Genomic DNA, 26,978 nt, shown 5'->3' with positions numbered 1-26,978 from the left:
TATGGACACACGACTTGTTCTTTTTTTTTAATATGTAATTTTAAATGCTTTATTAGTTTAGAAAAATTATCAAATTCTTTTTTGCATATGTCAACAGTACATACCCGGGAAAAAACGTTCACGCTTGATTTTATATAATTATATATGAGCATACAAAAGTATACATGAAATGTTACATAATTTTGAATGATAATATATTATTATGTATAATTATATATATTCATGAATGGTTGTATATATAACCATGCATGATCATATACATTCGAACATGTATTTGTATGGAACCATACGTGTTGTGTGTGCAGACTGTTTACGACTATGCATGATCATACACCATTCCATACAATACATTGTCCGATCTTGCATGGTCGTATATGAGCATGCATAATCGTATATGGTCATATTCATTAATACATGAATTTATAAAAAACCATATATGATTGTATGCAAGCTACTATATGATCATACATGATCATATACGATTCCGTACCGTAACGGAATTCTTATTCGTACGGTCATATATGATCGCATATGTTCGTATACATTCATACTTGGAATGTATGGTGTCATACTGATTTACACAAATTTATACATGTGCAGACATAATCATATACGACTTTATAAGGCATTTTTCCGGATATATAAATTATGAATATAAAATATAATATTAATTATTCTTGATAAAACATTTTGTTTTTATTATAAATAGCTATAATTATAAAATATACACAACATTATACGATAAATCCTGCAGAATATTAAACTCAGGCGGCGGTGTATTATATATAATATCTTATAAAATTAATTATATATTTTTAATATATTATATATAAATGTGTGTTACAGTAAAAAAACGCAGTTACATATAAAGTAAAGTACATACACAGGAACTTATTATGATTCGATATATTATGTGCTGTATATAACAGAAGTATGATTTGATCATAATAATCATAAGACTTTAGAAAGAAAATTTGGTTGTTTGCATATAAAATTTTCAATTTTCACAACTTTATGCATAAAGTTTATGTCATTTGAATTAATTATAACAAATTGATGCCTATTTTCTTCCACAGGTATTACATGCTTGACCTTCATCATTGTATCCTGATTATAAATAATATTTACATGTTTCACGAAAAATTGACGAAGTATAAAATATACCACGCCTTTAGATTTGAAGAAGAATCTGATTGATCCATAAATATTAGATTTATCTTGAAAGTTAATGTAAACAGTGTAACTATTACTTTTTATTTTCTTATAAATTTCAGAGGTATATGTTTTACTAGAAATTGTAGCTCTGGCATACATTAGTATATTAGTTACACTAAACTGATGCGCTATTAGCAATTCCCTCTCAGAGTCACTTAACGTTACTTTCACGCTATTACCATTAACTTCATTATCTTTTTGTAGGGTCGAATTAGATCTATTAATTTTATTAACTTTGTTTCTTAGAATTTGAACTCCGTTAACTATTTGTAAATTATTTGCAATTTCTTTGCCGATATGTTTCGAGCCATGTACAAAATTTGAAAGAAATCCATTAAAATTTTCGAATGGAAATGCTGAATTAGCCCACAGAGGACCCCAACGTCTCACACAGAGGGTAAGGTGTAACAGCTGATGAACATTGTATGTTAACTGACGGTCATCATATAAAATTTCAATGTCCCTTACAAATAATTTAAGCAAATATTCTGCTTCATCAAGATCTGGTACTTTCTTAATATTTTTTTGCAATAACGTGAATATAGCTATGACGAGAAGAAGCCAATGTTGGAAATACTTTTCTGGTAAATAATCAATCATAATAGGGACTGAATAAAATAAGAGCCAATTATAGAATTCGGATGCCTTATAAGACTTGAAATGGAATATACTTCGTGGTAAGCGACTAAATGTATCCGGAGGTAAGATGTTTAATAATCTGGTATCAATTTCAGCCATAAAATGTTTCACATTCCAATCTCCAGTTTTTTCGAACCAAAGAACCATAAATTGCTTCACAACTCCCAAAAGAACAGAATGCATGTATTCAGGCATGAAACATGTACCTACATCAATAAGGGGTAGAGCTGCAATAATTGATCTTCCTTTTACACCTTTAATAATAGTATTCTGTTTGGCTGCTTTTTTCCCTTGTTTTTCCATCTTTTCTCCTGTTCTTAGAGTAATTTCGTTGATGAAAGGATATATACGAATCCGCTTTTTACCAGAGAGAGTTTCCACAACTGTACACTTTTTGGTTTTAATTTCGCAATTATTACAGCCAAAACGTCCGTTATAATAGGAAATATTTTGCATCTCTGCTCTGCATGGGGCATCAGCCACTATCAATGGAGCTACAATTTTAGAATTGCCACTCTCATTAGTCTTTGGATCAATCCAATTAACGCCGGCATTAAAACAATCTTGTAATTTTGAACAAAACGGTTGAAGATAAGTATTCATTAACGGTTTGCGTTCATCATACCACAAACCAGTGACGACTAAGAAAGATTCCCGAAGATACTCTGGGATTTCAGCTATCATAAACATTAATGGCCAAAACTGAGCCTTTGAACTTTTCATTAATGAAACACCATCAGTATTTAATATTAAAGTTAAATCATACACTCCTTTTTCCCTTCTACAATTTACTCTAATATATTCTGTTCCATCAGTAATGTCGCTAATTACATTTGGATCGCGATCACGACACTTCGATTGATTTAAAATCTCAGCAAGATTTCTATGCTCAAACATATGTCTAATTTGCTGCGATATATCCAATTCATAAAATACCGATCTACCGCCGCCTGATAAACATACTCGGCAACAGTTGTTAACAAAGATATTATTATCATAAAAAAGACACGTTTTACAATAGAAGTGTTCCGTGACAGAGCACTGAGGAGCGATGTTTCGAGTATACTGAAATAACTGAAAACAAGATTTAGGCATATTATTCGGCTGTGGAAGCATATTACAAATTGTCAACAAAGTATTTTTTAAATTCTCTTTCGTCATCCTGTGTTTAATGTACAATTCGAAAACAGCTAAGACACATTCATCTGTACTTTTTGGGCTATTCTCATACAACATACTATATGTTTCAACTACCTCGTCATTTTGATTGTCTTGATTGTCACCAACCTCATAACTACTCTCCGAACTGCAGTTCCTCTCAATGTCACTAACATTATTTTCATCCTCTTCTTCATTTTTGCTTTCTTCATTTTCTTCTTCATCTTCTTCTTCTCCTTCAACTTCTTCTTCTTCTTCTTCTTCACCTTCAGCGTCTTCTTCTGCTCCTTCATCATCATCGTTTTCTTCCAATTCGCTGCCATCGTCATCTACTAGTAGTAGGCTTTTTTCTTCCGAGTCAGCTGAGCTATTGCTTTCATGTACGGTCTGATCCTTGATACCTGTAGATGAGCCTTCTTCTACAAATATAATGGAATTATTTTCATCCAAAGAAGCCCTTACTTTATTCCGCCACCTTTGTAATGTTCTTAGAGGGATCTATATATAAAAAAAAATATAATTTATTAAATATATATAAATATATATACATACATAAATGAAACATGAATATTATGTTAATATTTGCACCAGAAAATAAGTTCTATATAAATATATATATATATTAATATATTGTCCCCAAAAAGTCCGAAAAAAATTTTTTTATATCCAGCTATAAAGCTACAAAAATACATAATTTTAAGGAACAAAGCGATGCGTTCTTTTTTAAAGCACGAAACAAGGAAGGATAGCACGTGCTATCGACAGATTTTTTAAATATTTTTATCTTTCATGATTTTAAAACTAAACCTGTATTTTTACAAGTTATATATCATTACTCGGCGAAAAATTATCGCAGACAAAAAATTACAAAAACTATCGATAGTACGTTAAAGTTAAAACTTCAAACTTCAAAATGCTTTGTTAATTTTTTGTCTACGATGATTTTTCGCCGAGTTACAGCGGCTTGAAATAGTTCAATTTTTAGCGTATGAAAAGTATTTTTTTTTTAAGTAATATATATGAAAATTTCCTGCCAATCGCACTCACATATTTTAATATGAAATAAATATAAAGGACCAAAGTTACAATAAGTGCATTAAGAGAATGTCATTATAAATGAAACTGTGTATATACGTACCGAAAGGTTTCCATCAATCTTCCAAGGGTGAGAATGATATAATTTCTTTTTCGCCACTGGTTCATCATAATCACGAATATCGTTTGACATTTTTTATGCGTATGGATATTTGATAAAAAATTGAGTAAGAATCTTTCAGTTGATACTTTTGCTCTGTACGCTATACTTGCATGTCACTGCCAGTGCAACCATGATCAACTGATCAGCTTTGCACATATAGCCGCTGCGGGCACTGTGGTCTACGCAGTCCGTACAGTCACAACGCGGGAACCAGAACTTTTCTGATAGCTATAGAAAACTATGAATTTATGATTATATTAGGTTTATGTATTATGTATTTGAAATTAATATTTTCAATGATATGATATATCTAATATAACAAAATAATTGCCATTGCTACACACGCGTGTCTTTATTGAAAGTCATTGTTATTGATCTGTCAAAAAAAATCGTTCTTTCCCGCGTTACGACTGTAGAGTGTTGAGCCCAGGGATGCGATATTTCCTACCGGGCTCCTGGCTCTCGAGCCCTACACAAGCGAGAAGCGCGTACATGTGCTGCGCAAAGTGTTCCGCGCAGCACATGTACACGCTTCTCGCTTGTGTGGGGCTCGGAAGCCGGGAGCCCGGTAAGAAACATCGCATCACTGGTAGAGCCCAACGTGCCGAGCTCCATCCTCCACCCCAGTACATCAGTATCGCTACCCAGTATCGCCGATTCGCTGCGCCGACATCGAGGTGCCAAGCGCCTTTTATTGTTTCAACAATTTTTTCCTTTGTTCTGTACGAGCGCCAGTGCTGGACGAACAAATACCACAACTACGTGTTCTAACCTGCAAAAATTATACACGAGGCTAGGAAACTCTGTGGAAACGCGTGTGCGTACTTCCGTGTCTGCAAAGTGCGTGTGTTCATAATATTGCATTATGTAAAATAAGAATTAAGAAAAGTCGTTTTTATTTAATAGCAATAATGTTCATCCTGCAATGCGAATCAGATGGTTCATATTGTGTGGTTCACGAAAATGCGGTCATTTTTGACGAAGAGAACATAAGACCTGGGGACAAAGTTATGTTCGTCTGGAATAAAAAACATTACGACGGATCCGTCATCATGAGATCAGGTAAAAAATTAACATGTTAATTAAGACTATATGCATAAAATTTCAAAATATAATAAATAAATATTTTAATGTTTTTTGTTGTTTTAACCATCTTAAATATGTAATAGTCTATAAAATTATAAAAATTTTTAACATTTTCTGGATATCAAACATTAAATATGTAATAAAATTTATACAGAATATTAAGGCGACAGAATAAGGCGACAATTGTATCTGCCTTTGGATATCTATCATCCAGCCATCTCCTAGCACAAAATATTTCTCGTTACTTTGCCCATGAACATAAATAATGTATGGCTGGATGTGCAACCCTTCTCAACTCAATCATAGATTATATATTTAACTGTTTATTTATATATATGTACTTCTTATTCAAATTCATATGTATGTAATCAGTACTTTGATGCAGGTATCCTTCGACTATATTTATGCCAAACAGCATGAAGATTCATTAATAAATTCTATTTTTTTCCAATTCTCTCAGGTGTTGCTTAGGAGTAACATGGTGTTTCAAAGGGTTAATGTTCGATATCCAAAAAATGTTAAAAATTTTTATAATTTTATAGACTATATAGACTATATATAGACTATTACACATTTAAAGTGAAACATTATTATTTACATATATGTTATAGATGATGAAACAAAAATTGACGAGAAAATAAAAATGTTGAAAGCTGAAGAAAAAAATAAACGCGCGTCAAAAAGTAAATGCAATAAATCGGAAGCATCGAAAGTAATAGATCGGTCTGAATTGGGCTCTAGTCGTAAAAAAGCATCTGTAAAAAGGTGGTCGCCAGAGACTAAACTCTTGTCGGGCGAGAATAAAAAACCACGAAATGTTTTATTGAAAGGGAATGGAGCCGTAAGTATTTTCAATATATATTAAATCCAGGGCTGGGCAAAATGTATTTCAAATTGTATTTCAAATACAATAAAATATTTGAAATACAAAATGTACAATGCTAACACAATCTTGGTATTTAAATTATAAAATACAAAATACTTTTAATTTTTAATTTTCGATTTAAAATACAAAAATTTTGTATTTTAAATTAAAAAATTGAAGATATTTTGCAATAAATACTAAAATTGTTAGTATTTTGTATTTTGTATTTCAAATGTGTTTGCCCAGCCCTGATTAAATCATATATATTAAAATTTTTACTTTGTTTCTTTAATATACATATCCCTATATCTCTTAAAATGTAATGAAATTATGACTCTTTTTTCAGAAAAGCAATAAAAGTGCAAATTGGCAGGAGAAACTTTCTTCGGCAATGCAGGCTCAAGTTTCAAAAGTGATCGATATCCAAAAGAAAGAAAAATCGATCAGCATCGAAAACAGTAACCTAAGTAGTTCTCCCGATTCGAAAAATGCTTCGTGGTCAGAAGATGAGTCAAACAGGGAATTAACAACTCCCGAAAAAATCGCAAAAAAAAAGGTAATTATATTTTATGAATATTTTACATATTAATTGCTATTCATCAAACTGAATCAGTATAATACTCTCTGATTATCATTTCAGCATTATGCACAGCAGAAGCAATCAGATATCGCGGCATTAATGAAAATAGCGTCAAACGCACCAGTTTTGGAGCCGCGGAAAAAATCTGAGTTACCAGCACTTAAAAAAAATGAGACCAAAGAGCTTTCAAGAAATTATTATTCAATAGTAGATGACGAAAATAAGGATTTGCGACAGGATCTAGGTATGGCATTTTTTAATTATAGAAATTTTAGAAAAGAATAAATTTTAACTATTGGAAAATATTAAAAAATTATTAGTGAGGATTATTTATTGATGAATATATTTGAATAAATAACTTTACTTAAAAAAATAATATACTGTAATACTGTAATAATATACTTGTATTTTAATGTGTTATCACTTTCAGAATCAAAAATCAAAAATATAAAGGCAAAAGAAACTACTAATAAGATTATGGATGATGATGAATATAGTGATGATGATTACCCATCAACTACAGTTGACGAGCGTAATCTGCAATCTAACGACCAATTATTAGGACAAAATTCGCCAGGCGATAAGGTAAAATAATACAGTTCCTATGCCTTTAATAAGATTCCTAAATGTTTTCTAAACGCAATTTTACATTAAAAAAAGCATATCTTGAAATTGTGATCATATATATTGCAATCTTAAGAATAATATTTGATATTGAAAAAATAACATTTATGATAGTAAATATTACTAATATTTTACAGATGGTCTTACTGCAGGATGGGGTGTTCTGCAATGAACGCGTTTTGGAAGTCGCATTGAGTTCGTCGCACAAGGCGAGCCATATTGTCCGCCGCCTAATTGTAGGCGTATTTAAGCTTGAGAGCTTAAAGGACTGCACATTCACGGGCGCAAGTCACCGCGGAGTGCATGAAAACAAAGACGACATCACTTGTTTAAACTTGCACGCAAGAAATAGTATCATTGGTTAGTAATGTATATTTATTCTTCAATTATGCCACAATTATTATTTCCGTATTTATATAGCGATAAAATGTTATATATTTATGTATAAAAATTATGTTTTTGTTTACAGATTATGCAATGAAATTGGCAAAAAGAAAAGGGTGGGTAACACAATCTATCAAGGAACTAAATACCGCGATGTCACAAAAACTGGGCGAAATAAAAAGAGAGCTGAAAAACGCTGATGCCCAAAACAAGTAATTTTTTTGAACGGGTGTTTGTGCTCATTTCGTTTTTTAAAATTAAAAAAATTTTTTTTTTTTATTAATCTACTATGAGATTTAAAATTATTTAAGTTGCTTAAAATTAAAAAAAGACAACCTCTATTACGTTACGTAAAATTAAAACATAATTTATTAAATATAATTTATTTAATGTTACAAAATTAAAAAAAAAGGACTTTTTATTTTTTTGTACTGGTAAAAAATATTGATTGACTGCTATAAAAATTTTGATGGTTTTTGTAAACTTTATCAAGGTTTAATAAATAAAGTTTTTCCTTTTCATGAATACTGTTTCATTATTTATTAATTTTTAACCTGATACATGGCCGTATATGGCAGTGTACAATCATATACAGCCATATATACTTGTATACAACCGTGAATAATTGTGCATGGGCGTATATGATTGTACATGACCATGTCAGGTCAAAATCCATACATAGACATGTATGGAGTCTCCACACATGAGTATGTATTCTTATGTATGATCAAGCATGGGCATTTTTTCCCGGGTATATATTTGCATCGTTCGTCAGAAGTGCAAGTTGCCTCCCTGATAATAGTTCTCTGATTTTTTGACAGCAAGCCGTGAATACGAATTAAATGTTTTGTTAAATAGATATTTTTTTGAAAAAACTTGGTGCATTTATTAAATCCACAGTAATAGTAACATGTGATATTTCTATGAAATTTGTGGTGATTCAAGTGAGATCTCAATGATGACGTTTCAAATGCACAAAATTGACAATAAAACATTTTAATCTGTAAAACATATTAATAATTTGATGATTGATAAATACAATTTGCTTCCTACCTATGATAAATTAATTCTTACATTTTATATTTACTCGCACTCGGTTTTGCTTCGGATAATAAAAAAATAAATTGTCATGAAACTAACTCGAGTAATGAATATTACGACTCAGGTAGCACACATAGTCATATTGACGTCAATTTTAGGTCATATTTCGTCCAAGACGTCATATGTCTTCTAAATGACGTGTATTTAACGTCCTATTGTTGACAAAATTATGACGTTATAAAAAGGACGTGAATTAGACGTCTTTTTAAGACCAAATTTATTATTTACAATTTTATTTTTTAAGTTTTTCTTAATTAAAACAGACTTTGTTCGTTCCACTTTTAAACTTTTTACTTATAGTAATTATCGATGTAATAATGCGATGGTTATATCATAAGTGAAAAAATCGCAATATGTAAAGATATTCAAACACAAATAGAATGATAAAGGTAAAAAGTAGGCAATGAAAAATATAGTTAATAATATTGCTTTATTATTAATTACTGCGTTTGCAATTTCGTCCAAAAGTATGGAAAGTATATCTAATGGCATCGATAGAATCCTACCCTATCACGCACTTGTAACAAATGATCACTGCGAGCGTATAATAAGGAAAACTCCATTGATGCCATTTAGAATGTAGAATGCATTTGAACTGAGTAGCGTGGCGCGAACGTGAAGCGCAGGCGCAATTCTGGGTTCTGGATTGGACAAGACAGTATGAGTAACAGTGTAATAGCACAGTATACACTAGGTCTCTTTTTTACTCCATATTAGAAGGAAAGAGATAAACTCTGAACTAGTGCAGCCAGTTCAGCTGAAAAGAATAGATCTACTGTGGTAATAGCGGGAAAGTGAGAAATGTAACACGTGCACAATAAGTGATTCTGGGGCCGGTTGAAGTTTCTGTTTATCTGTGTTTTTTTACAAAATGAAGAGAAAATAATTTAGCAAAAGGGTAAATATTGTGTGTACACACTCCTTTCTCAACCTTATTTCTTTTTCGTACATGTGCAGTATACAGTTATTAATATGGGATTCAAGTTCTTTGTCTATTATTATTAAAGATTTGCTTTTTGTTTTTGTTTTGAGATCATAACCTACAAGTACTTGCTTTCACATTGTGCCTTTGCATATAAAACTGCAGCACTAAACATGTTTAGTACAAATTTGTTTCTATATAAATTGCAGGATTTTATTATTTGATTTGATGTTTCTATGCGTGAAAAAGTTAGCTTTCAATATGCAAATGCGTATATATTAATGCATAAATTATTGTGATATTGAAGCCTAAAACCGACAATACTATATTATCTTTATTTATATTAATTATACAAGTGAAAATATTTACATTAACATTGTAATAAATTTGATAGAAGATTTAAAGCGTACAGGTGAGTTTATTAAAATATCTCTCTAATCTTGTAATACATAAATATATATATTATATTATCCTTTCTTTGCAGCGAAATAATCCAAAAATAAGTATGGCTTATGTTGTTGTAGAATTTGATGAAAAACACGGTGGTGGTGTAGCTGCTGTTAACAATGCATGGCTTACACTTTTAAAAAAGGAAGTTTTTTGGCCTCCTTATAAAGATCAAAATAAATTTGATAAAGCTTTGAAAACAGGGGAGACAGTTGATACTGAAAAATGGACACTGCACAGTATTTCGCGTATTTTTTACAGAAGTGGTAAATTAGATTTTTCATATTTATTTGTTTATTCTACATATATATGTATTTATTTATTTATTCTACATTTTTTCTAAATTGCAGATGATCTTGTAAAGATAAGAGAGAAACTAAAACAATCAGAAATTATATCAAATTTGGAAAGTGAAGAAGAAAACGAAAGTATACGTAAAAAACGGAAAAGGATACCTAATAAAAGAATATGTAGTTCGTCAGATGATGAACAAGAGGAACAACGAAAGAAACAATTACCCAGACCACCCCTAGTAAAACAAATAAATGTTAATAATACTTCTAAACGTTTAGAGAAAGGTATATCTACTTATTTTATATATATTCAAATGTGTGTTCTATTGTTTTATATAACCTTAAAAAAATAAATATTTGTTACATTTATTTTCAGATTTTACTTTGGCCCGTTCTGATTCACCTTTGCCGATTAGTACTCTCAATACAAGTGAAAATATAAGCCCCGGTGTAACAAGTACTGCAAGTAATTCTGTAAATAATAACATAAATATTTCAACAACTCCACGTTCACATCGTCAATTTATTCATACAGTGGATAATTTTGGTTTGTAAAAGCTTATTTGTGAAAGTAGATAGAATGTCGACAGTTTTTATAATAAGATATTTTTCAGAAAAACTTGTTTCCCTGATAGCTACTGTCAAAGAACAGAATGATGAAATATTGCGATGGATGAACAGACAAAATACAAAAAATGTAAACAATGTGACTGGATTGCCTGATATACCATTTGCATTTCCATTGAAAACAGTTGAGGAATTAGATCAGTTAGATGTTTACTTGAAAACAAATAATGATGATAATATAGCTTTGGTATGTATACATAATAGCATTTAATACCATAGCATGTATACATAATAGCATTTAATACCATAGCATGTATACATAATAGCATTTAATACCATAGATAATTAAATTTCTTTTTAGTCGGCATATTTGTCTAGTCTGGGTGGGAATCATGTACCAAGCAAAACAAATAGAATTTTAAAATATATTTTGACTGATGCTGTGGCAATAAATTTTAATTATTACGGCAAACGTTCACAGAAAAGAGCCTTTTCAGATTTATCCCTGAAAAATTTAATTGTTGGTAAGTGTTCTTTTATGTATTTATTTTTTGTATGTGTGCATAGATGGGCATTTGGTTTTTTCTTTAGTTTGATGTAATTTACCGTATATAATTTCTATCAATTTTAATTAATAAAAATGACAGGCAATTTGTACATAACTTAAATAAAATTCAATTTATAAATTTATATATAAAATTACATCTAAATTCACTTTTAAACACATTCATAATTAAAACTTTATTGCTAAAAATTTTCTTTATTGTAACTTATTTAAATCTTAATAATTCTACATTTTAATTTGAATTATTTAATTTAGTATAGATACTTTCAATCTTTTAATGTTATATATAATATGGTTTAAATTTTACGGAAACTTGATATTTCTTAGGTGCAGTCAAGAGAAGCGTCGCCAATACAACCGATAAGGAAATAGAAGATGCAATAAAAGTTTGGCTGAAGCATGCTCAAGATCGTATGAAGAAAACGAGAGAAAATGCCTGAAAAAATTAAATATAAGTTGAAACCTGTTGTAGGTAAACGCCAATGTTATCGTAGAATTGCACTAACTGTTCGTAAAACACTTCAAATATGTGATAAGAAACCCAACATAACACATAAGAATATTTCACTTAATAGTATATTTGAAAATAGTAATAATGATGATGCACTTGATAATAATGTGTCAAATATATCACATGGGAATATTTCACTTAATAGTGAAAATGAAGATAACGATATTAACAATATACTTAAAAATAATGTGTCCAGTAATTACGATGCAAGTTTATCGCTAACGTTGTCTGACAACACTTTAGTTTCATCTGATTTAAATAGTACAGTTTCTCAGCCGTTTAAACTCAATGTTAAGACAGTGGGCTTTTAATTTTAATGTCACACATTCTGCAATTACTGGTTTATTACACGTATTACACGTTTTTCATCATGATGAATTGCTTTTAGACTCCAGAACATTATTAGAAACGCCAAGAAATATTAAAACAAAACAACTTAATAATGGGGATTTTTATTATATCGGTCTGAAAAATATTTTAAAATCTATTGTATCGCAAACAGCAGAAAATTTTGAAAATAAGTTAGATATCAGTTTTAATATTGATGGACTTCCATTATTTAACAGTTCAAATTTACAGTTCTGGCCGATTTTAGGACTAGTAAAAAATTTTAAAAGTAATCCCTTTGCTATTGGTATATTTTGCGGTAGATCAAAACCACAGCCTTTAGAATTATTTCTAGAAGATTTTATTGACGAACTTCTATATTTGTTGCAAGAAGGTATTGAAATCAATAACAAAAGATATTACATTGCTATCCATAGTTTTGTGTGCGATGCACCTGCTAGAGCATTCATAAAATGTATAAAATCCCATACTGGCTATTCATGTTGCGAAAAATGTGTGATACGAGGACAGTATATACAAAGTCGAGTTGTATTTAGAAATATATCTGCACCGAAAAGAACAAATATTTCTTTTATTAATCAACAAGATGAGGATCACCATATCAAAATCTCTCCTTTAATTAAATTGGGAATCGACATGATCACTGTTTTTCCAATTGATTATATGCATGCTTGTTGCTTAGGAGTAATGCGAAAATTATTAAATTTTTGGATAAGTGGTGCGTTAACAACACGATTATCTGGTCGTAAAGTGAATATTTTATCAGAACATTTAGAATCCTTAAAATCATATATGCCATTAGAATTTAATAGAAAACCCAGGACACTTCATGAGCTTCCAAGGTGGAAAGCGACAGAGCTCCGTACATTTTTATTATATTTAGGACCCCTTGTACTAAAAAATATAGTTGTTACAGCCGTCTATGAGCACTATTTACTTTTTCATACTGCAATATCAATTCTAATATCTGCAAAATTTATATCAAAATTTAGTTGTGCATTTCCACAAGAACTGTTGAATATATTTGTTAAACATTGTGAACAATTATACGGCCAAGAATTCTTAATCTATAATGTACACATATTATGTCATTTAGCTGATGATGTGCAGATTTATGAGCCATTAGATTCATTTTCATGTTTCCCGTTTGAGAATTATCTTGGCCAGATTAAAAATTTAATAAAATCTTCTAATTATCCTTTGCAACAAATTGGTCGTAGATTACACGAAATAAATGTAGCATTAGAGAATAATTTACCTATCATAGAAAAACAGTCTATTCATGCTGTAGAAGATAATTTGAGTCCATTACCTGAAAAATTTAAAAGCGTTTTCTGTAAGCAATTTAAAAAATTTAAACATGGAGATTTTACTATTTCGACACATTCTTATTCAAGTGCAAATTCGTATTGTTTAATGAAAAATAATATACTCATTCAAATTCAAAATATTGTCGTTATAAGCCTACAAGAAATATTTATTGTTGGAAAATACTTTACATCCTATGATTCTCTATATAAGTATCCCCTAAATTCAAAAGAATTAAATATTTATGTTGTAAAAAATTTAACTTATGAATCTGATATATGGTCTTTTCATGATATACTTGCAAAGTGCATTGTGTTTCCTTTTGATAATTGTTGGGTTTCTTTTCCTATTATTTATACATATTAAAAAAAATATTAGAGCAAAACGTTAGAATAAAAGAAGAATAAAATTTTGAATAAAATATTAACTTTTAATTAAGAAAACAATTTTTATTTTAAAGAAACATATATATATATATATATATATATACATATATATACAGTTAAAAATTAAGATAAGTGAGCTTAAAATGTTTTTATTAATTCAAATGGTTTATATATACAAGTAAAATTGTTTTCACATATAACATTTAAATATATAATACATACAATTTCGAATATATAATACTTGAATAAAGACATTTTAGGCTCACTTAATTACCTTAAATTAAATTTAAGACAAAAACGTTGCATTTTTTTTTATTAAAGGCTGTGCTATAAAATAGATAAATACTACAAATAAGAATTTATTTTATTGTTGCCGTTTAGAGGTAGTATCAGTATTAGATGCTCAACTATATATTTTATTTTTATCATTTGAAAATTTAATTGTTAGTATTGTAAAGCACATAAGTCTAAATATTGTAAAACGTACATATAATGAATAAATAAATATATTATGTAAATATATTTTGTCTTTTTAAATTTTAATTTTAACGTTATTTTTAAGGCAATTCTAAAATCATTATGACGTCATACTAATGTCATCAGATGACGTCATACTAATGTCATCCAATGACGTTATATTGTTGTCATCTGATGACGTCATTTATGCTGTGACAAATGGCCGTCAGTATAGGGTCATTTAGACGTCATACTAACCGTCAGTTTGACGTAAGTCCTGACGAAAACGTACGTAAAAAAGACGTCTAATTGACGACGTTGTGCTACCTGGGGAACTTATACTTTTTGTTTATTAAATCTTACTGACTATTAAAATTTACATGCACATTGAAAAGACGTCTTCTGAACGGATATGCGTGCTGTCTGGTTAAAATTATAAGCATGTGATTTCGTATGATATACTTACAGAGATATACTTACATTATTGTTAATACAAGATCCACAATATAATTAACGTCGTACTTTTGCACTATATAATTGACGTCGCACTTTGTTCCACGGCAATCACTATAACCTCAAATATCTGGCGACGAGCAAAGCGTGTGTCTAGAACAGTCTAAAAACAATTGATGGCTTTGCCGCGCGATCTTGCCCTTGGCAGGAAGCGCGCGAGGGAGCCAATTTTGCCGCGAAACTAAATTTAATGAACATGTACATTAAATTTTACTTAATTTACAGTAAATTGAAATTTATTTATACCTCCGTATATTAAAAGTATATTAAATTCTAGTACACTTATATTTTAACTTACTAAAACTTAAATTTCATAAATCTATACATTAAATATCATTTCAATTACGAGTGATTTAAATTTCATTTACCATTGTATATTAAAAGTTCATGAAATTTCATGACATTTTTAACAGTGTTGACTTTGCAGAACTTCTTACCAGGTACATTTTTAAAAATCACAGTTATTTTTGTATATACTTTGCACATGCATCCAAATTTCTCACTACAAATTTATTAGATATTCGTTAATTAATAAAGCACGATTTGTACACAAAAACTTGTATATTAAAAAATTTGATTATTTAGGAACATTTATTATATATTGAAACTGTGAAATTTTTGTCTCTAAAGAGACTACAGCTTTCATTTTTTATAACACTTATATAACTTACATCTTCAACAACAAAATTGAAAACATCTCTGAGAAAAGATAATTCGATGACTAAGTATGAGCTAATGCATCACCGTGTTTTTAACTTAAACTGAAAATCTCCAATGATTACAAAAGCAATTGCCACAATAACATAAAGAATATCTATCTATGCTTAAAGAAAAATTAATGAACATAACTTACAAAATAATAATGTATTAAAGAATATAAATTAATACTAAAAAGATTGCATGATAATTTTATCGATTACGTATTACAAGAACCGCATTTTTTGACTTTCCACGCCAACAATACAAAGGTTTCAGAACTTTGCGGTGAAATATGGAATTTACTTTCCAAAACGCTGAACTTTACGTAAGATTGCATAGATCACATTATGAAAACAGATTGTCGTATTAACAAGACTAACTAGAAAATATTTCTAATTTTTAAATTGAAGCCAGTGAGAGTAAACGTAAACGGCTTGGGTGTAAAAGATAAAAATTCCACTTGTGACGGATTATTAGCTATTATCGTTCGCAATGAAACCATTGCAATACCAAAAGTTGAAACGTTTCATTCGCAACTAACGGCTACTCGTTTTACTATACTTTATGGACTAAACGGGTATTTACCACAATTTCTTAATTTCTAATCAAGAAATCTTGATTTTTTGCTGTAAGATTAAAGTGTATCCTTCTGTTCCATTTTTATGTATTTATCTGTAAGTCGCATGTTACGTTTCTTTTTCCATTTGCTACTTGCTTATTGGTTGCGCCATTGTAAATGCGTATGCTTACAGACTTACGCTTTGGCATTTTTCTGTTTTTACGTTTATATCAACGCTGTTCTGTATAACCAAGATTTGGCTTATAATAAACCTACTAAGTATTTCAATTGACTTGGGATGGTGTATTTCATTCTGCAAACCATTCACAACAACAGATTTGGAGGTCCATGGAAGTCCTCTGTCGCCCGCTAATACAGCTTCGCGTATTAGCCCTGCTGCGTTATGTTAAATACTAAGAAAACTCGTCAAATTGGCGTGATTCGCGAGTAGCATAGTTTTTTTGAGCATTATTAGGTTGGTGCATAAGGTTTATCGTTTTTGTCAAATGTTGAGAATTAAAAACAAGTTATGTATTGCTCAATTTTTATAATTAATTTTTATGAATTAAAATAGTCACTATTAACTTTAATATTCTTTCTATCTCGATAGAAGAAGTAAGATTTTTGTTATTTATTAAATAAGTATATTAAAAAAAGGAAGTAGTGGAAATACAACAATTTCCTTCCTCCAATTTCCACCAATTTAATAACAATGTGATTTTTCGCTAGTCGTGATATAAATTCGCTTGAAATCTGACGAAAAAAAAGCTGGTTGAAGTTTGGAACGTTTCTGGAGCGATTTTTTTTTTAATGATTTGTCGCTCTTCTCTTTCTGCACAGAGAAAGTTTTGAGGCCCTCACACGACATACATAAGAGACCGATCCGATACATGCGTCGGAAGACACAAAGAGGATTTTTTAAGAGATTTTGGGGGGAGGTTTTTTTGAGTATGAGGGTGTCTTCCGACGCATGTATTGGATCGGTCTTTTTTGTACTTTGTTTGTGGGTCTTGAAACTTCCTCCCTGCAAAAGGAGAAGAATGACAAATTATTTTTAAAAAATCGCTCCAGGAACGTTCCAAACTTCAACCAGCTGAAAAAAGATATTATTTTTGAATGGAGAGATAAAGCTGAAAGTAATCTAATTACTTCTATTTGTCTAACGTGTAGATGCCATATAAAATGTTATACGTTATATTTTTATGATAGATGAGAATCTCTATAAATTTTATAAACTATGTTAGAAAATTGCAAATTCAATAGAGATGTTAGAGAATTAATTATGTGTTGCAATTATCAGAATTGATTTTTCTAAATGTTATTCTAATGTGATATACTTGTTATTGTTAAATTTACATTCACTTTTTAATATTAGTTATTTTACGATTTTACTATTATCAGCAACATTTTTGAATTATACATTTTTTCCAAGTCTGTTATTTCTATAATATTGCGTAAAATTTAATAATCAAACGAATTTACCGTGAAGTTCGATTATAATTATGCTGTCTCGTCCGGATGGATATAATTGTAGTAGCGTTCCGCTGCGCTATCCTCAACAGGTTTTGAAGCCAGATTCAAAAAACGCGCCGCCTGCCTGCACGCAGGCCGCGCCGTACTATCGCCACGGCCCTCATTAGTTTAAAGGTAACAAATCTGGCAAAATTGGGATAGAACAAAAAGAAAAAAGGGGGGGGGGGAGGGATACTCCATCCGGACGAGACAGCATAATTATAATCGAACTTCACGGTAAGTTCGTTTGATTATTAAATTATGCCAGGTCTCGTCCGGATGGATATAATTGTAGATATTCAAAGCACAGATTTGTTGTAGATTCCGTACGGTACAAAATAAAACGTTTTTTATTTGGATTATACATTTGATTATGTAGGAAAAGAAATAAATCTGAAAATCTATATGTTTATAAAAACTCTTATGTACTATTCAAGACTGTGTCCTGAAAAGATGCGCCCCTAAGCAACGGGCGATTGTAGAAACGGGCAAAGACATTTGAGGAACTGCTCCAGCCAGCAGTACGCCTGATCTCGTCCAAACTAACACCTCTACTAGCAGCGAGAGAAGTTGAAGCGTGACGAGTAGAGTGTGCAGAGAAGATCCTAGTATTAATTCCGGCTGAGCCAAGCACCTCCTTAACCCAGCAAGCTAATGTCTGAGCTGCCACCGGCCTATGCGGGGCCCGAAGAGAAATGAAAAGAGGTGAACAGCTTTCGCTGCGCAAGATGGATGTGAATTGTAAATAAAACTTTAATAAAGAGAAAAGACAAAGCTCTGGCTTACTTTGGAAGGGCTTGAACGAGAGCAAGGGTTGAGCTCTGCCGATTCCCGAGGTCTTTAAACGCGAAGAAATTTTAATGATTAAGGAATCCGCGAATTGAATATTAGAGATCTGGATGGCTGCAAGCGTCTGCATCCTCTGCGCGGTAGTAAGAGCAAGGAGTGTGATGAGCTTTTTAGACAAGCATTCTAGAGAGAGGTTCTTATGAGGGTATAGGGAGGCCAGATAGTTAAGAACTGGAGCTGGGTCCCATACGTAGTCGTAACGAGGGCGTTGAGGCTTCAAAGCCGCAACTCCTCGAAAGAATCTCTTAATGAGAGGGTGAGAACCTACTTCATTCGTCGAAACCAGCGATATAGCAGAACGGTATGAGTTTAGGGTGGCGTAGGAGCGCACCCCTAAAAACTGTGACAATAAAAAGTCCAAGAAGACGGGCACTGACGGAGTAAAGTAGTCGATGTCCTTTTCTTTGCAGAAATTCCACCACAGCTTGATAGGTTTCGCATATTGGGCTATAGTAGCCTCTGAGAGAGAAGCGAGCATTGTAGCTACTGCTTGGGATGGAGTTTCCCTGTAGACAAAGGCTTGCCGGATAACCTCGCGGCAACCAGGGTAATCCTGTCCCAAGCTGGGTGAAATTTCCTGAAAGGAGATGATAACATGTTAATGTTGGGATTGAAGCAGATAGGGCGACTGACTATAATGCGGTTAAATAAGGGGAACCATGGTTGGGCTGGCCACCACGGCACGACAACCACCCCCTCCGCTTCGTCGAAGATAATTTTACGCAGAACCTTTAAAATTAGGATAAAAGGGGGGAATGCATAGAAATAAAAGCTATCCCAGTGTAACGAAAAGGCATCGACTGCCTCCGCGAGAGGATCTGGAAGCCAAGAAACAAATCTAACGCATTTGTTATTGATGGATGATGCGAATAAGTCAATATCAAACTGCCCAAAACGATGATTGATTATACTAAAATATCGATGATCTAGGGTCCATTCAGTTCCCTCGGAGACTACCCTAGACTCGGCGTCTGCTTCGCAATTTTGGGCTGAAGGAATATATGCAGCATAGATAAAGATATTCCGGTCTGCACACCACATCCAGATTTCCCTAGCTAAATTAGATAAGAGTGGAAATTTTATGGAGCCCATGCGATTAATGTAAGACAGGGCTGTAGAGTTATCTACCCTGAGAAGAACGCTGGAGTTCGAAAAATGAGCGGCAAAACAGCGAAGAGCGTGGAAAACCGCTAGTAGTTCTAGATAATTAATGTGGAAATGCTTCTCTTTCGGTGACCAAAACCCGTGTGAACGCCCCTTGCTACAAACAGCGCCCCAACCTGTGAGGGAGGCGTCTGAGAAGATCTCAAGGTCAAAGAGACCTGATCTGATGGGATTTTCTTGAGATTTGTCCGCAAAAATGTTCTTCCACCAGTGGAGATCCTCCCTGATCGATGAAGGGAGAGACATTTGAGCCTCGAAGTCGCCTCCTGTAGCTGTAAGAGCCAAAAATTTTATTCTTTCTAAGATTTTTGTGTGTAAAATGCCATACTGGACGGCTGGGCAAACCGAGATCAAAGAGCCTATAAAACTGGCTAAATAGCGAATTTTGCAACTGCTTCTGGCAAGGATATCCAAGAATCTCTGGAATAATTTCTCCCTCCTGTCAGGGGGGATGGAAACTGTAAAAGATGATGTGTTAAAAATAAAACCAAGGAAGCGACAAGAACTTGTCGGGGTGGAAACGCTCTTGCGTTCGTTAATGAGAAATCCTAAAGATAACAGCAACTGTCTTGTTGCCTTGATATTCTTCCGGCACTGATTATGCGATGGCGCTATGAGGAGAAAATCGTCCAGGTAAATCACCGAAGAGAAGCCTTTAACCCTGAGGAAATATGCTACTGGCCTTAAAATCTTAGTAAAAATGTAAGGTGTCGAAGCCAGGCCAAAAGGTAAGACACGGAATTGGTATAGATGACCGAGGAAACGAAAACGAAGGAATTTCCTATCGTTCTGGTGTACCGGAACAAGGAGATATGCGTCCTCCAGGTCAATGGAGGCGAGATAATCTCCTGGAGAAATAAGGCGAATAACGGTTTTCCAGTCCTCCATCTTGAAATGCGGTGCACGAATAAACCGATTGAGGTTTTTCAGGTTGAGAATAAATCTCCAACCTCCTGAGGGTTTTTCAATCAAGAAATATGAGGACAGATATTGACTCTCACAGTCCACGGCTGGCTCTATTGCTCCCTTAGTTAAAAGTCTGGCAATCTCCTGGGAACAGCGCTGCTCCTCGAAGCAGGATAAGAGAACTGAAGGTTCTCTGGCCTGAGAGAGTGGTTGCCGGATGAGGGGTAGCCTATACCCCGAAATGGCTTGTAGGATCCTTGGACCCGAAGTAATTATTTCCCATTGGGACCGAAAAAGGGCTAATCTGCCGCCCACTATTACCTCAGTGTTAACTAGTGTCTCCTCGACCTCGAGTGGGACCTGGGATAGTACGGACGGCGATTTGTGTTCGCCCCTGGCCTCCTGGATGCCGTCCTCGGGCGGGGCGCAGGGGCTCGGGCATTTCCCGAACTAGATGCAGCTGTACGTACAGGCTGAGAGATCGGCTGCTGAAGTTGTCTGGATATCTGTACCAGGACTCTGATGATTTCCTTAGACGATTTCTGCATTGCTGCTACCTTCTTTATTTGGTCTCCAAAGGAGGTCCCGAAGAGAAGCTCATCCGAAGGGATAGCATTTGCAGTGTCCTTGGCTGCAAGATTGAGTGCGGGCATGATTTGTGCCCGTTTAGATTTGGAAAGCTGATGGAAAAGGTCAGCCAGGATTCTGGCACCATCGTTAACCTTAGCCACTGCTGAACGTGCCTCCGACGTGAGAGATGATTGAATGGCCGGGCAGAGAAAATCCGAAATGGCCTCGCCAAGAGCGCAAAGGGCCTTGCCAAGTTGATCCTGATTTTTGCAGGCAAAATCATCCCTCTTGATAACAGAGTTTCCCTTGAGAGCCACTCGACATTCCTGGTTTAATGCCGGGGCTTTGAGAAAAGCCGCTGCGTCCGGCGGAGAGTATTTTTTGAAAAGTTGATCATGTTGATCCGTGACAAGACCAGAACGTGTGAGATCCTGCCACATCTGGGTTACTATTTCGTCCCAGAAAGAGACCTTCTCAATGTCTCGCTCTCCAAACAATTGTTTGGCCAGAGAAACGGCGGTGACCTCGCCGGAGACAGAGATATCCGGGAGAAAGCTAGCCTGAAGCAAACCTTGCTTAGGGCCTGGAGGTTAGGTTAGGTTAGGGGAGGGACTTGCCCTCCTGGAGGAGGCAAGTCATCCTCGTCTGCATCACTTACCACTGCAACAGATGTACGAAGTTGATGAGACTGTCTGTAAAAGCAGGTTGTGTCGTCATGCCGCCTGTATTTCGCAAATACAGATCCAGCAGTATTCATACACACCTGATGGGTCCGCTGGCACAAGAGGTGCCTCGAGACCGACCTCCGAGTCGGATCTCGAATGAATGCGTGACCCTTGACTCGTCTGCGGGGAAGCAGAGAGAACAGACCGTTGCGGGGAGGGGCGACGGGGCGCCATAACCTCACTCTGTGAGAGGATGTCAATCAAATGTGACATCTTTTCCTCTAAACCCGCAATCCTATCTGCCGACGGTGATCTCCTTCTCTTTCTGGATGTGTGAGACGTCTTTCCCATTCCTGAAAAGACAAGAATTCGTAGTACTGAAAAATGAGAAAAAAGCACGAGTTGAGGAATTGCACAACAGGAAAACAATGAGGGCCGTGGCGATAGTACGGCGCGGCCTGCGTGCAAGCAGGCGGCGCGTTTTTTGAATCTGGCTTCAAAACCTGTTGAGGATAGCGCAGCGGAACGCTACTACAATTATATCCATCCGGACGAGACCTGGCATAATTATAAATATGTGATGTACAAGGAAAATTTAAAAGAATGTTTCTCCTATTTCATGATTTATCATCAATGGCAATAAAATCGATAATATCGTTCAGCTATCAACTGGATGTAGCTAATGCTACACATACAGAGCTATCACAACTGACACAAATACCATATTCGCCACTATTTGGTATTACAAGTGCTCATTATAAAGATGTTAAAACATAAACAAATGTTTTATTTTGGTAGTTGATAGTCTATTGGTTCAAAATTATTTTCAATAACCATTTGAGATAAATCATGAGACAGATGTTAGGAGATATGCAATGGAAATTTAGTGACTGCATTATGCGGAAAGTTATATGTATATACGTTAGCGTGATTATATGTTTATGAATAATACGTGTCCGTATACATATATGATCATGTTAATACAAGCTTTTCTCACAGATTATATAAATTATACGAAATATTCCTGACACAACTTTAGACTTGCATATGTAATTATATTAATAATTGTATGACATTTTGCAGGTTCCATTAGATTCTCTTTTGCAGGTTTCATTAGATTCTCTTCGGGACATCGCATATGAAACGAATATCTTGTTCCTTTTTCTGACGTTTTATTGTTATACAATAATATACAATCTAAATTTATATATTTTACTTGTATTTAAATATTTTAAATAAAAGAAGAAAGATTAGTGTATGAACATTATTAAAGTACATATGCACCTAACGTGCAACTTACGAGAAACTTTCCTTAGTAATATGACTCCTTTAAGCAAAGACAATCGCGCTATTTCTCTCTTTCTTGTATTATTTATGCACTGGAAAAAAAATTTTGTTGTATTATAAGAAATTCTGGTTGATTCTACTAGTACGTTTGTTCAAAAATGGACGAAACAAATTTGTTGTTGGAATTACCAGAAGATTCTGTTAAATTTCATCCTGTTTAAATCTATCAGAATTTCTTGTAAACCTTACTACATCGTGTTGTTAGATTTACAAAACTCTACCAGAATTTCTTGTAAACCTTACCACATTGTGTTGTTAGATTTACAAAACTCTACCAGAATTTCTTGTTAACTTTACTATATCGTTTCGTTAGGTTAACACAACTTTGTAGTTAAAAAACAAGTTCGGATAGGTGTGGTTTTTGTAAAATACTAACAATATATTTTGGTTTAAAGTATACTCAGTGATGTGATGTTTCCTACCGGGCTCGGGAGCCGGGAGCCCGGTAGGAAACATTACATCACTGGTATACATATATTTCATTAAAAAAAAAAAAAACACCACGTGATCATAAAACTTTTCGGATGTAAGGCTGATGGCAGAGACCGAGACGTAAAAACTTATGTATGTCGTAGTCGTTTCCACACATATCCAATAATCTTTCACGACTTACGTTTTTCTCTGCCTTACCATACGTCCACGACAGACGTCTACGATAGACATAAGTGCTTACTTCTCGTTCTCTGCCATCGGCCTAACTAATATTCCGTAATGGATTCCACGACGCGACATAAAACTTTAGCGAGCTCAGTTGAGACTGTTCCGACTGCTTAACGCCATTGCTTCGCGAAAGATCTAATGCGCGCGATACACGCCGCGAGTAGCGAGGGCGCAGTAGCAGTGTAACAAATGAATGCGGCGAACAGTTGATCAACCGTTTAGTGAGTAATGACGAAACTGTTGCAGAGCGCTGCGATTTATGTAAATATAACAAGAAGTTTTGTAGATCCAACAAGAAAACACTTATTCAAATCCTTATAGTAAAGTTAACCAAACGGTGTTGATATAAGGTGTAAAATTTTGTGACGATAACCAGAAATTCTGTTTCGTTCGACTAAAATACGGTCAACCAGAAGAATTTTGTTAATATAATAAAACCATTTTTCTCAGTGTGTGATAATACCGTAAATTGACTTTAATATATTGCGTCATACTACTGCAATTGCTGGAAAGTTAAACTACATACGAATCAAACATTTCGTCATTTTTATTATTCCTGAAACTGTTTCATTCGAAATTTTTTGTCTAAAAAATGTTTAAGCCAGACAATTCTTTGGAAACTAAAGATTGCAAATTGATTAAAATTCGAACTTTCAGGTCAAAGTAAACTAACAATAAAACGAAGATTATTTAATTAATCAAATTTTAATTTAATTTTTATTTTATAATTTCAATCTCTGAAGGATAATGTGATATGAAATTATTTAACGCAATATAGTAATCTTTTTCAAAGAATAAGCTAAATTAATTATAGTGTACTTGTGCTTTATAAATATTACTTGCAAATCTGATATAGGAATAATATTAGGTTGTGTAATAAGTAATGTTGCATTTTTCAAATAAATGTGCCTACTTTACATGACAGGCAAAACGCATTTGTACTAAAACAAAAATTAAATAATTATTTGTTGATTTATTTGTCAAGTTATAATCAATTGTACTCGCGTCATTATCTTTCATCCTTATTAATATACGTTAATTATACGTTAAAAAAGTAATAATATCATTTATTAAAAAATTAAAAACTACTAACTACAATCCAAAATATAATATAACGTTATAAATTAATAAGTTGACAAGTGCTTAGGTTACAAGCTTGTAGCGCTTTTTATTAGTTGCTTCTAATTTACAATATTTATCGAATATGATTTCATTACAAATAAATATTTATAATTATTTAAAATTTTTGACTTTATGTTACTTTGTTTTTTACTACAAAACTGTAGGTAACGAGAAAGAAAAAAAAGAATTAATAAAACACGTACCAATAAACTTTTAACTTTTTACATGCATATATACGTTACAAATGTAGCCATGTATACATTACAAAGTAGAGAAGTACATATGCATACTTATGTTTTCTCAATTAATGTATTATGTATATATAATGTAACAGTATGAAAAAGTTTGGTAAATTATGTGTCTTCTTTCGTTCTCTACTACACTCATCGACAGAAACGTTTTTGTATCAGTTCTTGTTGGTTCAGTTACACGCGTCTAGTCACTTCAAACGGACATAATGTTTTTATCACTAAATATTGCAAATAAAAAACATGTGTGGGGATATTATGTGAAACTATCGGATTTCAAAGCACAGTGCAAGTTTTGCAAAAATAAATATATATATTTAGGAGATACACACTTAAAACCAAATATGGCAAATCATCATATAAAAATTTGGAAATATGAAGAAGAAAAAACAATAATAAAAGGGCCATAGATGTTTTTCAAATAATTAAACAAATCATATTCACAATGCGTTATTTGTGATGCACATGTTCTGTCTACATTCGAATATGTAGAAAATCATTTGAGTTCACATTTTGAAAAACAACGGAAGAATCATACATTTCGCAGTTGGCCATGGAAATATTCAACAAACAGAGATGGTTTTGTGGTGGAATGTAATATTTGTAAAAAAAATGTACTTGTTGCTATTTATAGTCATCTGGACGCTCATATAAAAGAGGAACATTGGGACAAACTGAAAAATACGCAAGAAACACATGACACAGTTAGTTCATCAGAATGCGTTTCATCACTTCAAACGAACACAACGTCTAAGTCACTAACTGATGTAAATAAAAAGCATCTGTGGAAATATTATGTAAAACTGCCGAATTCTAAAGCGCAATGCATGTTTTGCAAAAAAAAATATTATAGAACAGTTACAAATTTTTACAGGCATTGTATAAGGCATCATAGAAAAAATTGGAAATACGAACAAGAGAAAAAACTAACAAAATTGCCATGGTTGTATTTCAAATATTCAAACAAATTATATTCACAATGTATTGTCTGTAATGCAAATGTTCGATCTACATCAAAATCTATAAAAAAATCACTTGAGTTCGTATTCTGAAAAACAACGAAAGAATCATATCCTTCGCAGTTGGCTATACAAATATTTGACAAAAAGAGATGATTTAGTAGGGGAGTGTAATATTTGTCACAAGAATTTCGCTTTTGGTATTCAACATTGGATTATTTCTCATATAAAAATAACATTTCGGACAAATAAAAAAATACAAATTGAAAAAAAACTTGACACAGTTGATTTGTCGCGTTTCAGCAATTCAAACGGACTGTCTATATCAATGAAAGATTTTCATATATTGTTTCAAGTTTTATATAATTTATGTATTTTGACGCATGTTAAAATTTTTTTATATATTTTCATTATTTTTTGTACTTTATATAGTGCCAATTTCTTATTATAACTTCTGTAAAAGTCTCCGAATGTAATACATTTAATTGTCGGTAAAATATATCAATTTAAATTTTAAAATTATGTTTATTCGAAAAATATTTATGTTATACG

General features: G+C 32.8%; 3 protein-coding genes across 5 annotated transcripts; 2 read left to right on the top strand and 1 right to left on the bottom strand.

The window, feature by feature from the left end:
* Positions 1 to 365: 365 nt before the first annotated feature.
* On the bottom strand, positions 366 to 4,678 carry LOC136998779 (uncharacterized). Its single transcript, XM_067351972.1, has 2 exons — positions 4,151 to 4,678; positions 366 to 3,510 (listed from the first exon to the last, which is right to left on the bottom strand). The coding sequence occupies exons 1-2, from the start codon at positions 4,238 to 4,240 to the stop codon at positions 952 to 954; spliced, it is 2,649 nt and encodes an 882-aa protein (XP_067208073.1). The 5' UTR covers positions 4,241 to 4,678; the 3' UTR covers positions 366 to 951.
* Positions 4,679 to 4,790: 112 nt separating this feature from the next.
* On the top strand, positions 4,791 to 10,401 carry LOC105679895 (uncharacterized). 3 transcript variants are annotated; one of them, XM_067351978.1, is made up of 10 exons: positions 4,791 to 5,027; positions 5,117 to 5,272; positions 5,908 to 6,137; positions 6,508 to 6,717; positions 6,802 to 6,985; positions 7,172 to 7,326; positions 7,503 to 7,725; positions 7,835 to 9,748; positions 9,982 to 10,184; positions 10,297 to 10,401. In XM_067351978.1, exons 2-8 carry the CDS (start codon positions 5,122 to 5,124, stop codon positions 7,963 to 7,965), a joined length of 1,284 nt encoding a protein of 427 aa, XP_067208079.1. In that variant the 5' UTR covers positions 4,791 to 5,027; positions 5,117 to 5,121; the 3' UTR covers positions 7,966 to 9,748; positions 9,982 to 10,184; positions 10,297 to 10,401. The 3 variants fall into 3 exon arrangements, with proteins under 3 accessions (XP_067208079.1, XP_067208078.1, XP_067208077.1); XM_067351977.1 differs by having other exon boundaries at positions 4,791 to 5,050; XM_067351976.1 differs by having other exon boundaries at positions 4,792 to 5,272.
* On the top strand, positions 10,184 to 12,537 carry LOC136998785 (uncharacterized). Its single transcript, XM_067351984.1, has 6 exons — positions 10,184 to 10,485; positions 10,570 to 10,797; positions 10,889 to 11,059; positions 11,127 to 11,326; positions 11,441 to 11,603; positions 11,972 to 12,537. The coding sequence occupies exons 1-6, from the start codon at positions 10,278 to 10,280 to the stop codon at positions 12,082 to 12,084; spliced, it is 1,083 nt and encodes a 360-aa protein (XP_067208085.1). The 5' UTR covers positions 10,184 to 10,277; the 3' UTR covers positions 12,085 to 12,537.
* The last annotated feature ends 14,441 nt before the right edge of the window (positions 12,538 to 26,978 follow it).

The sequence above is a fragment of the Linepithema humile genome, chromosome 3, assembly GCF_040581485.1.
Source record: "Linepithema humile isolate Giens D197 chromosome 3, Lhum_UNIL_v1.0, whole genome shotgun sequence".
Taxonomy (NCBI): domain Eukaryota; kingdom Metazoa; phylum Arthropoda; class Insecta; order Hymenoptera; family Formicidae; genus Linepithema; species Linepithema humile.
This window is presented reverse-complemented; position numbering and strand designations above follow the sequence as displayed.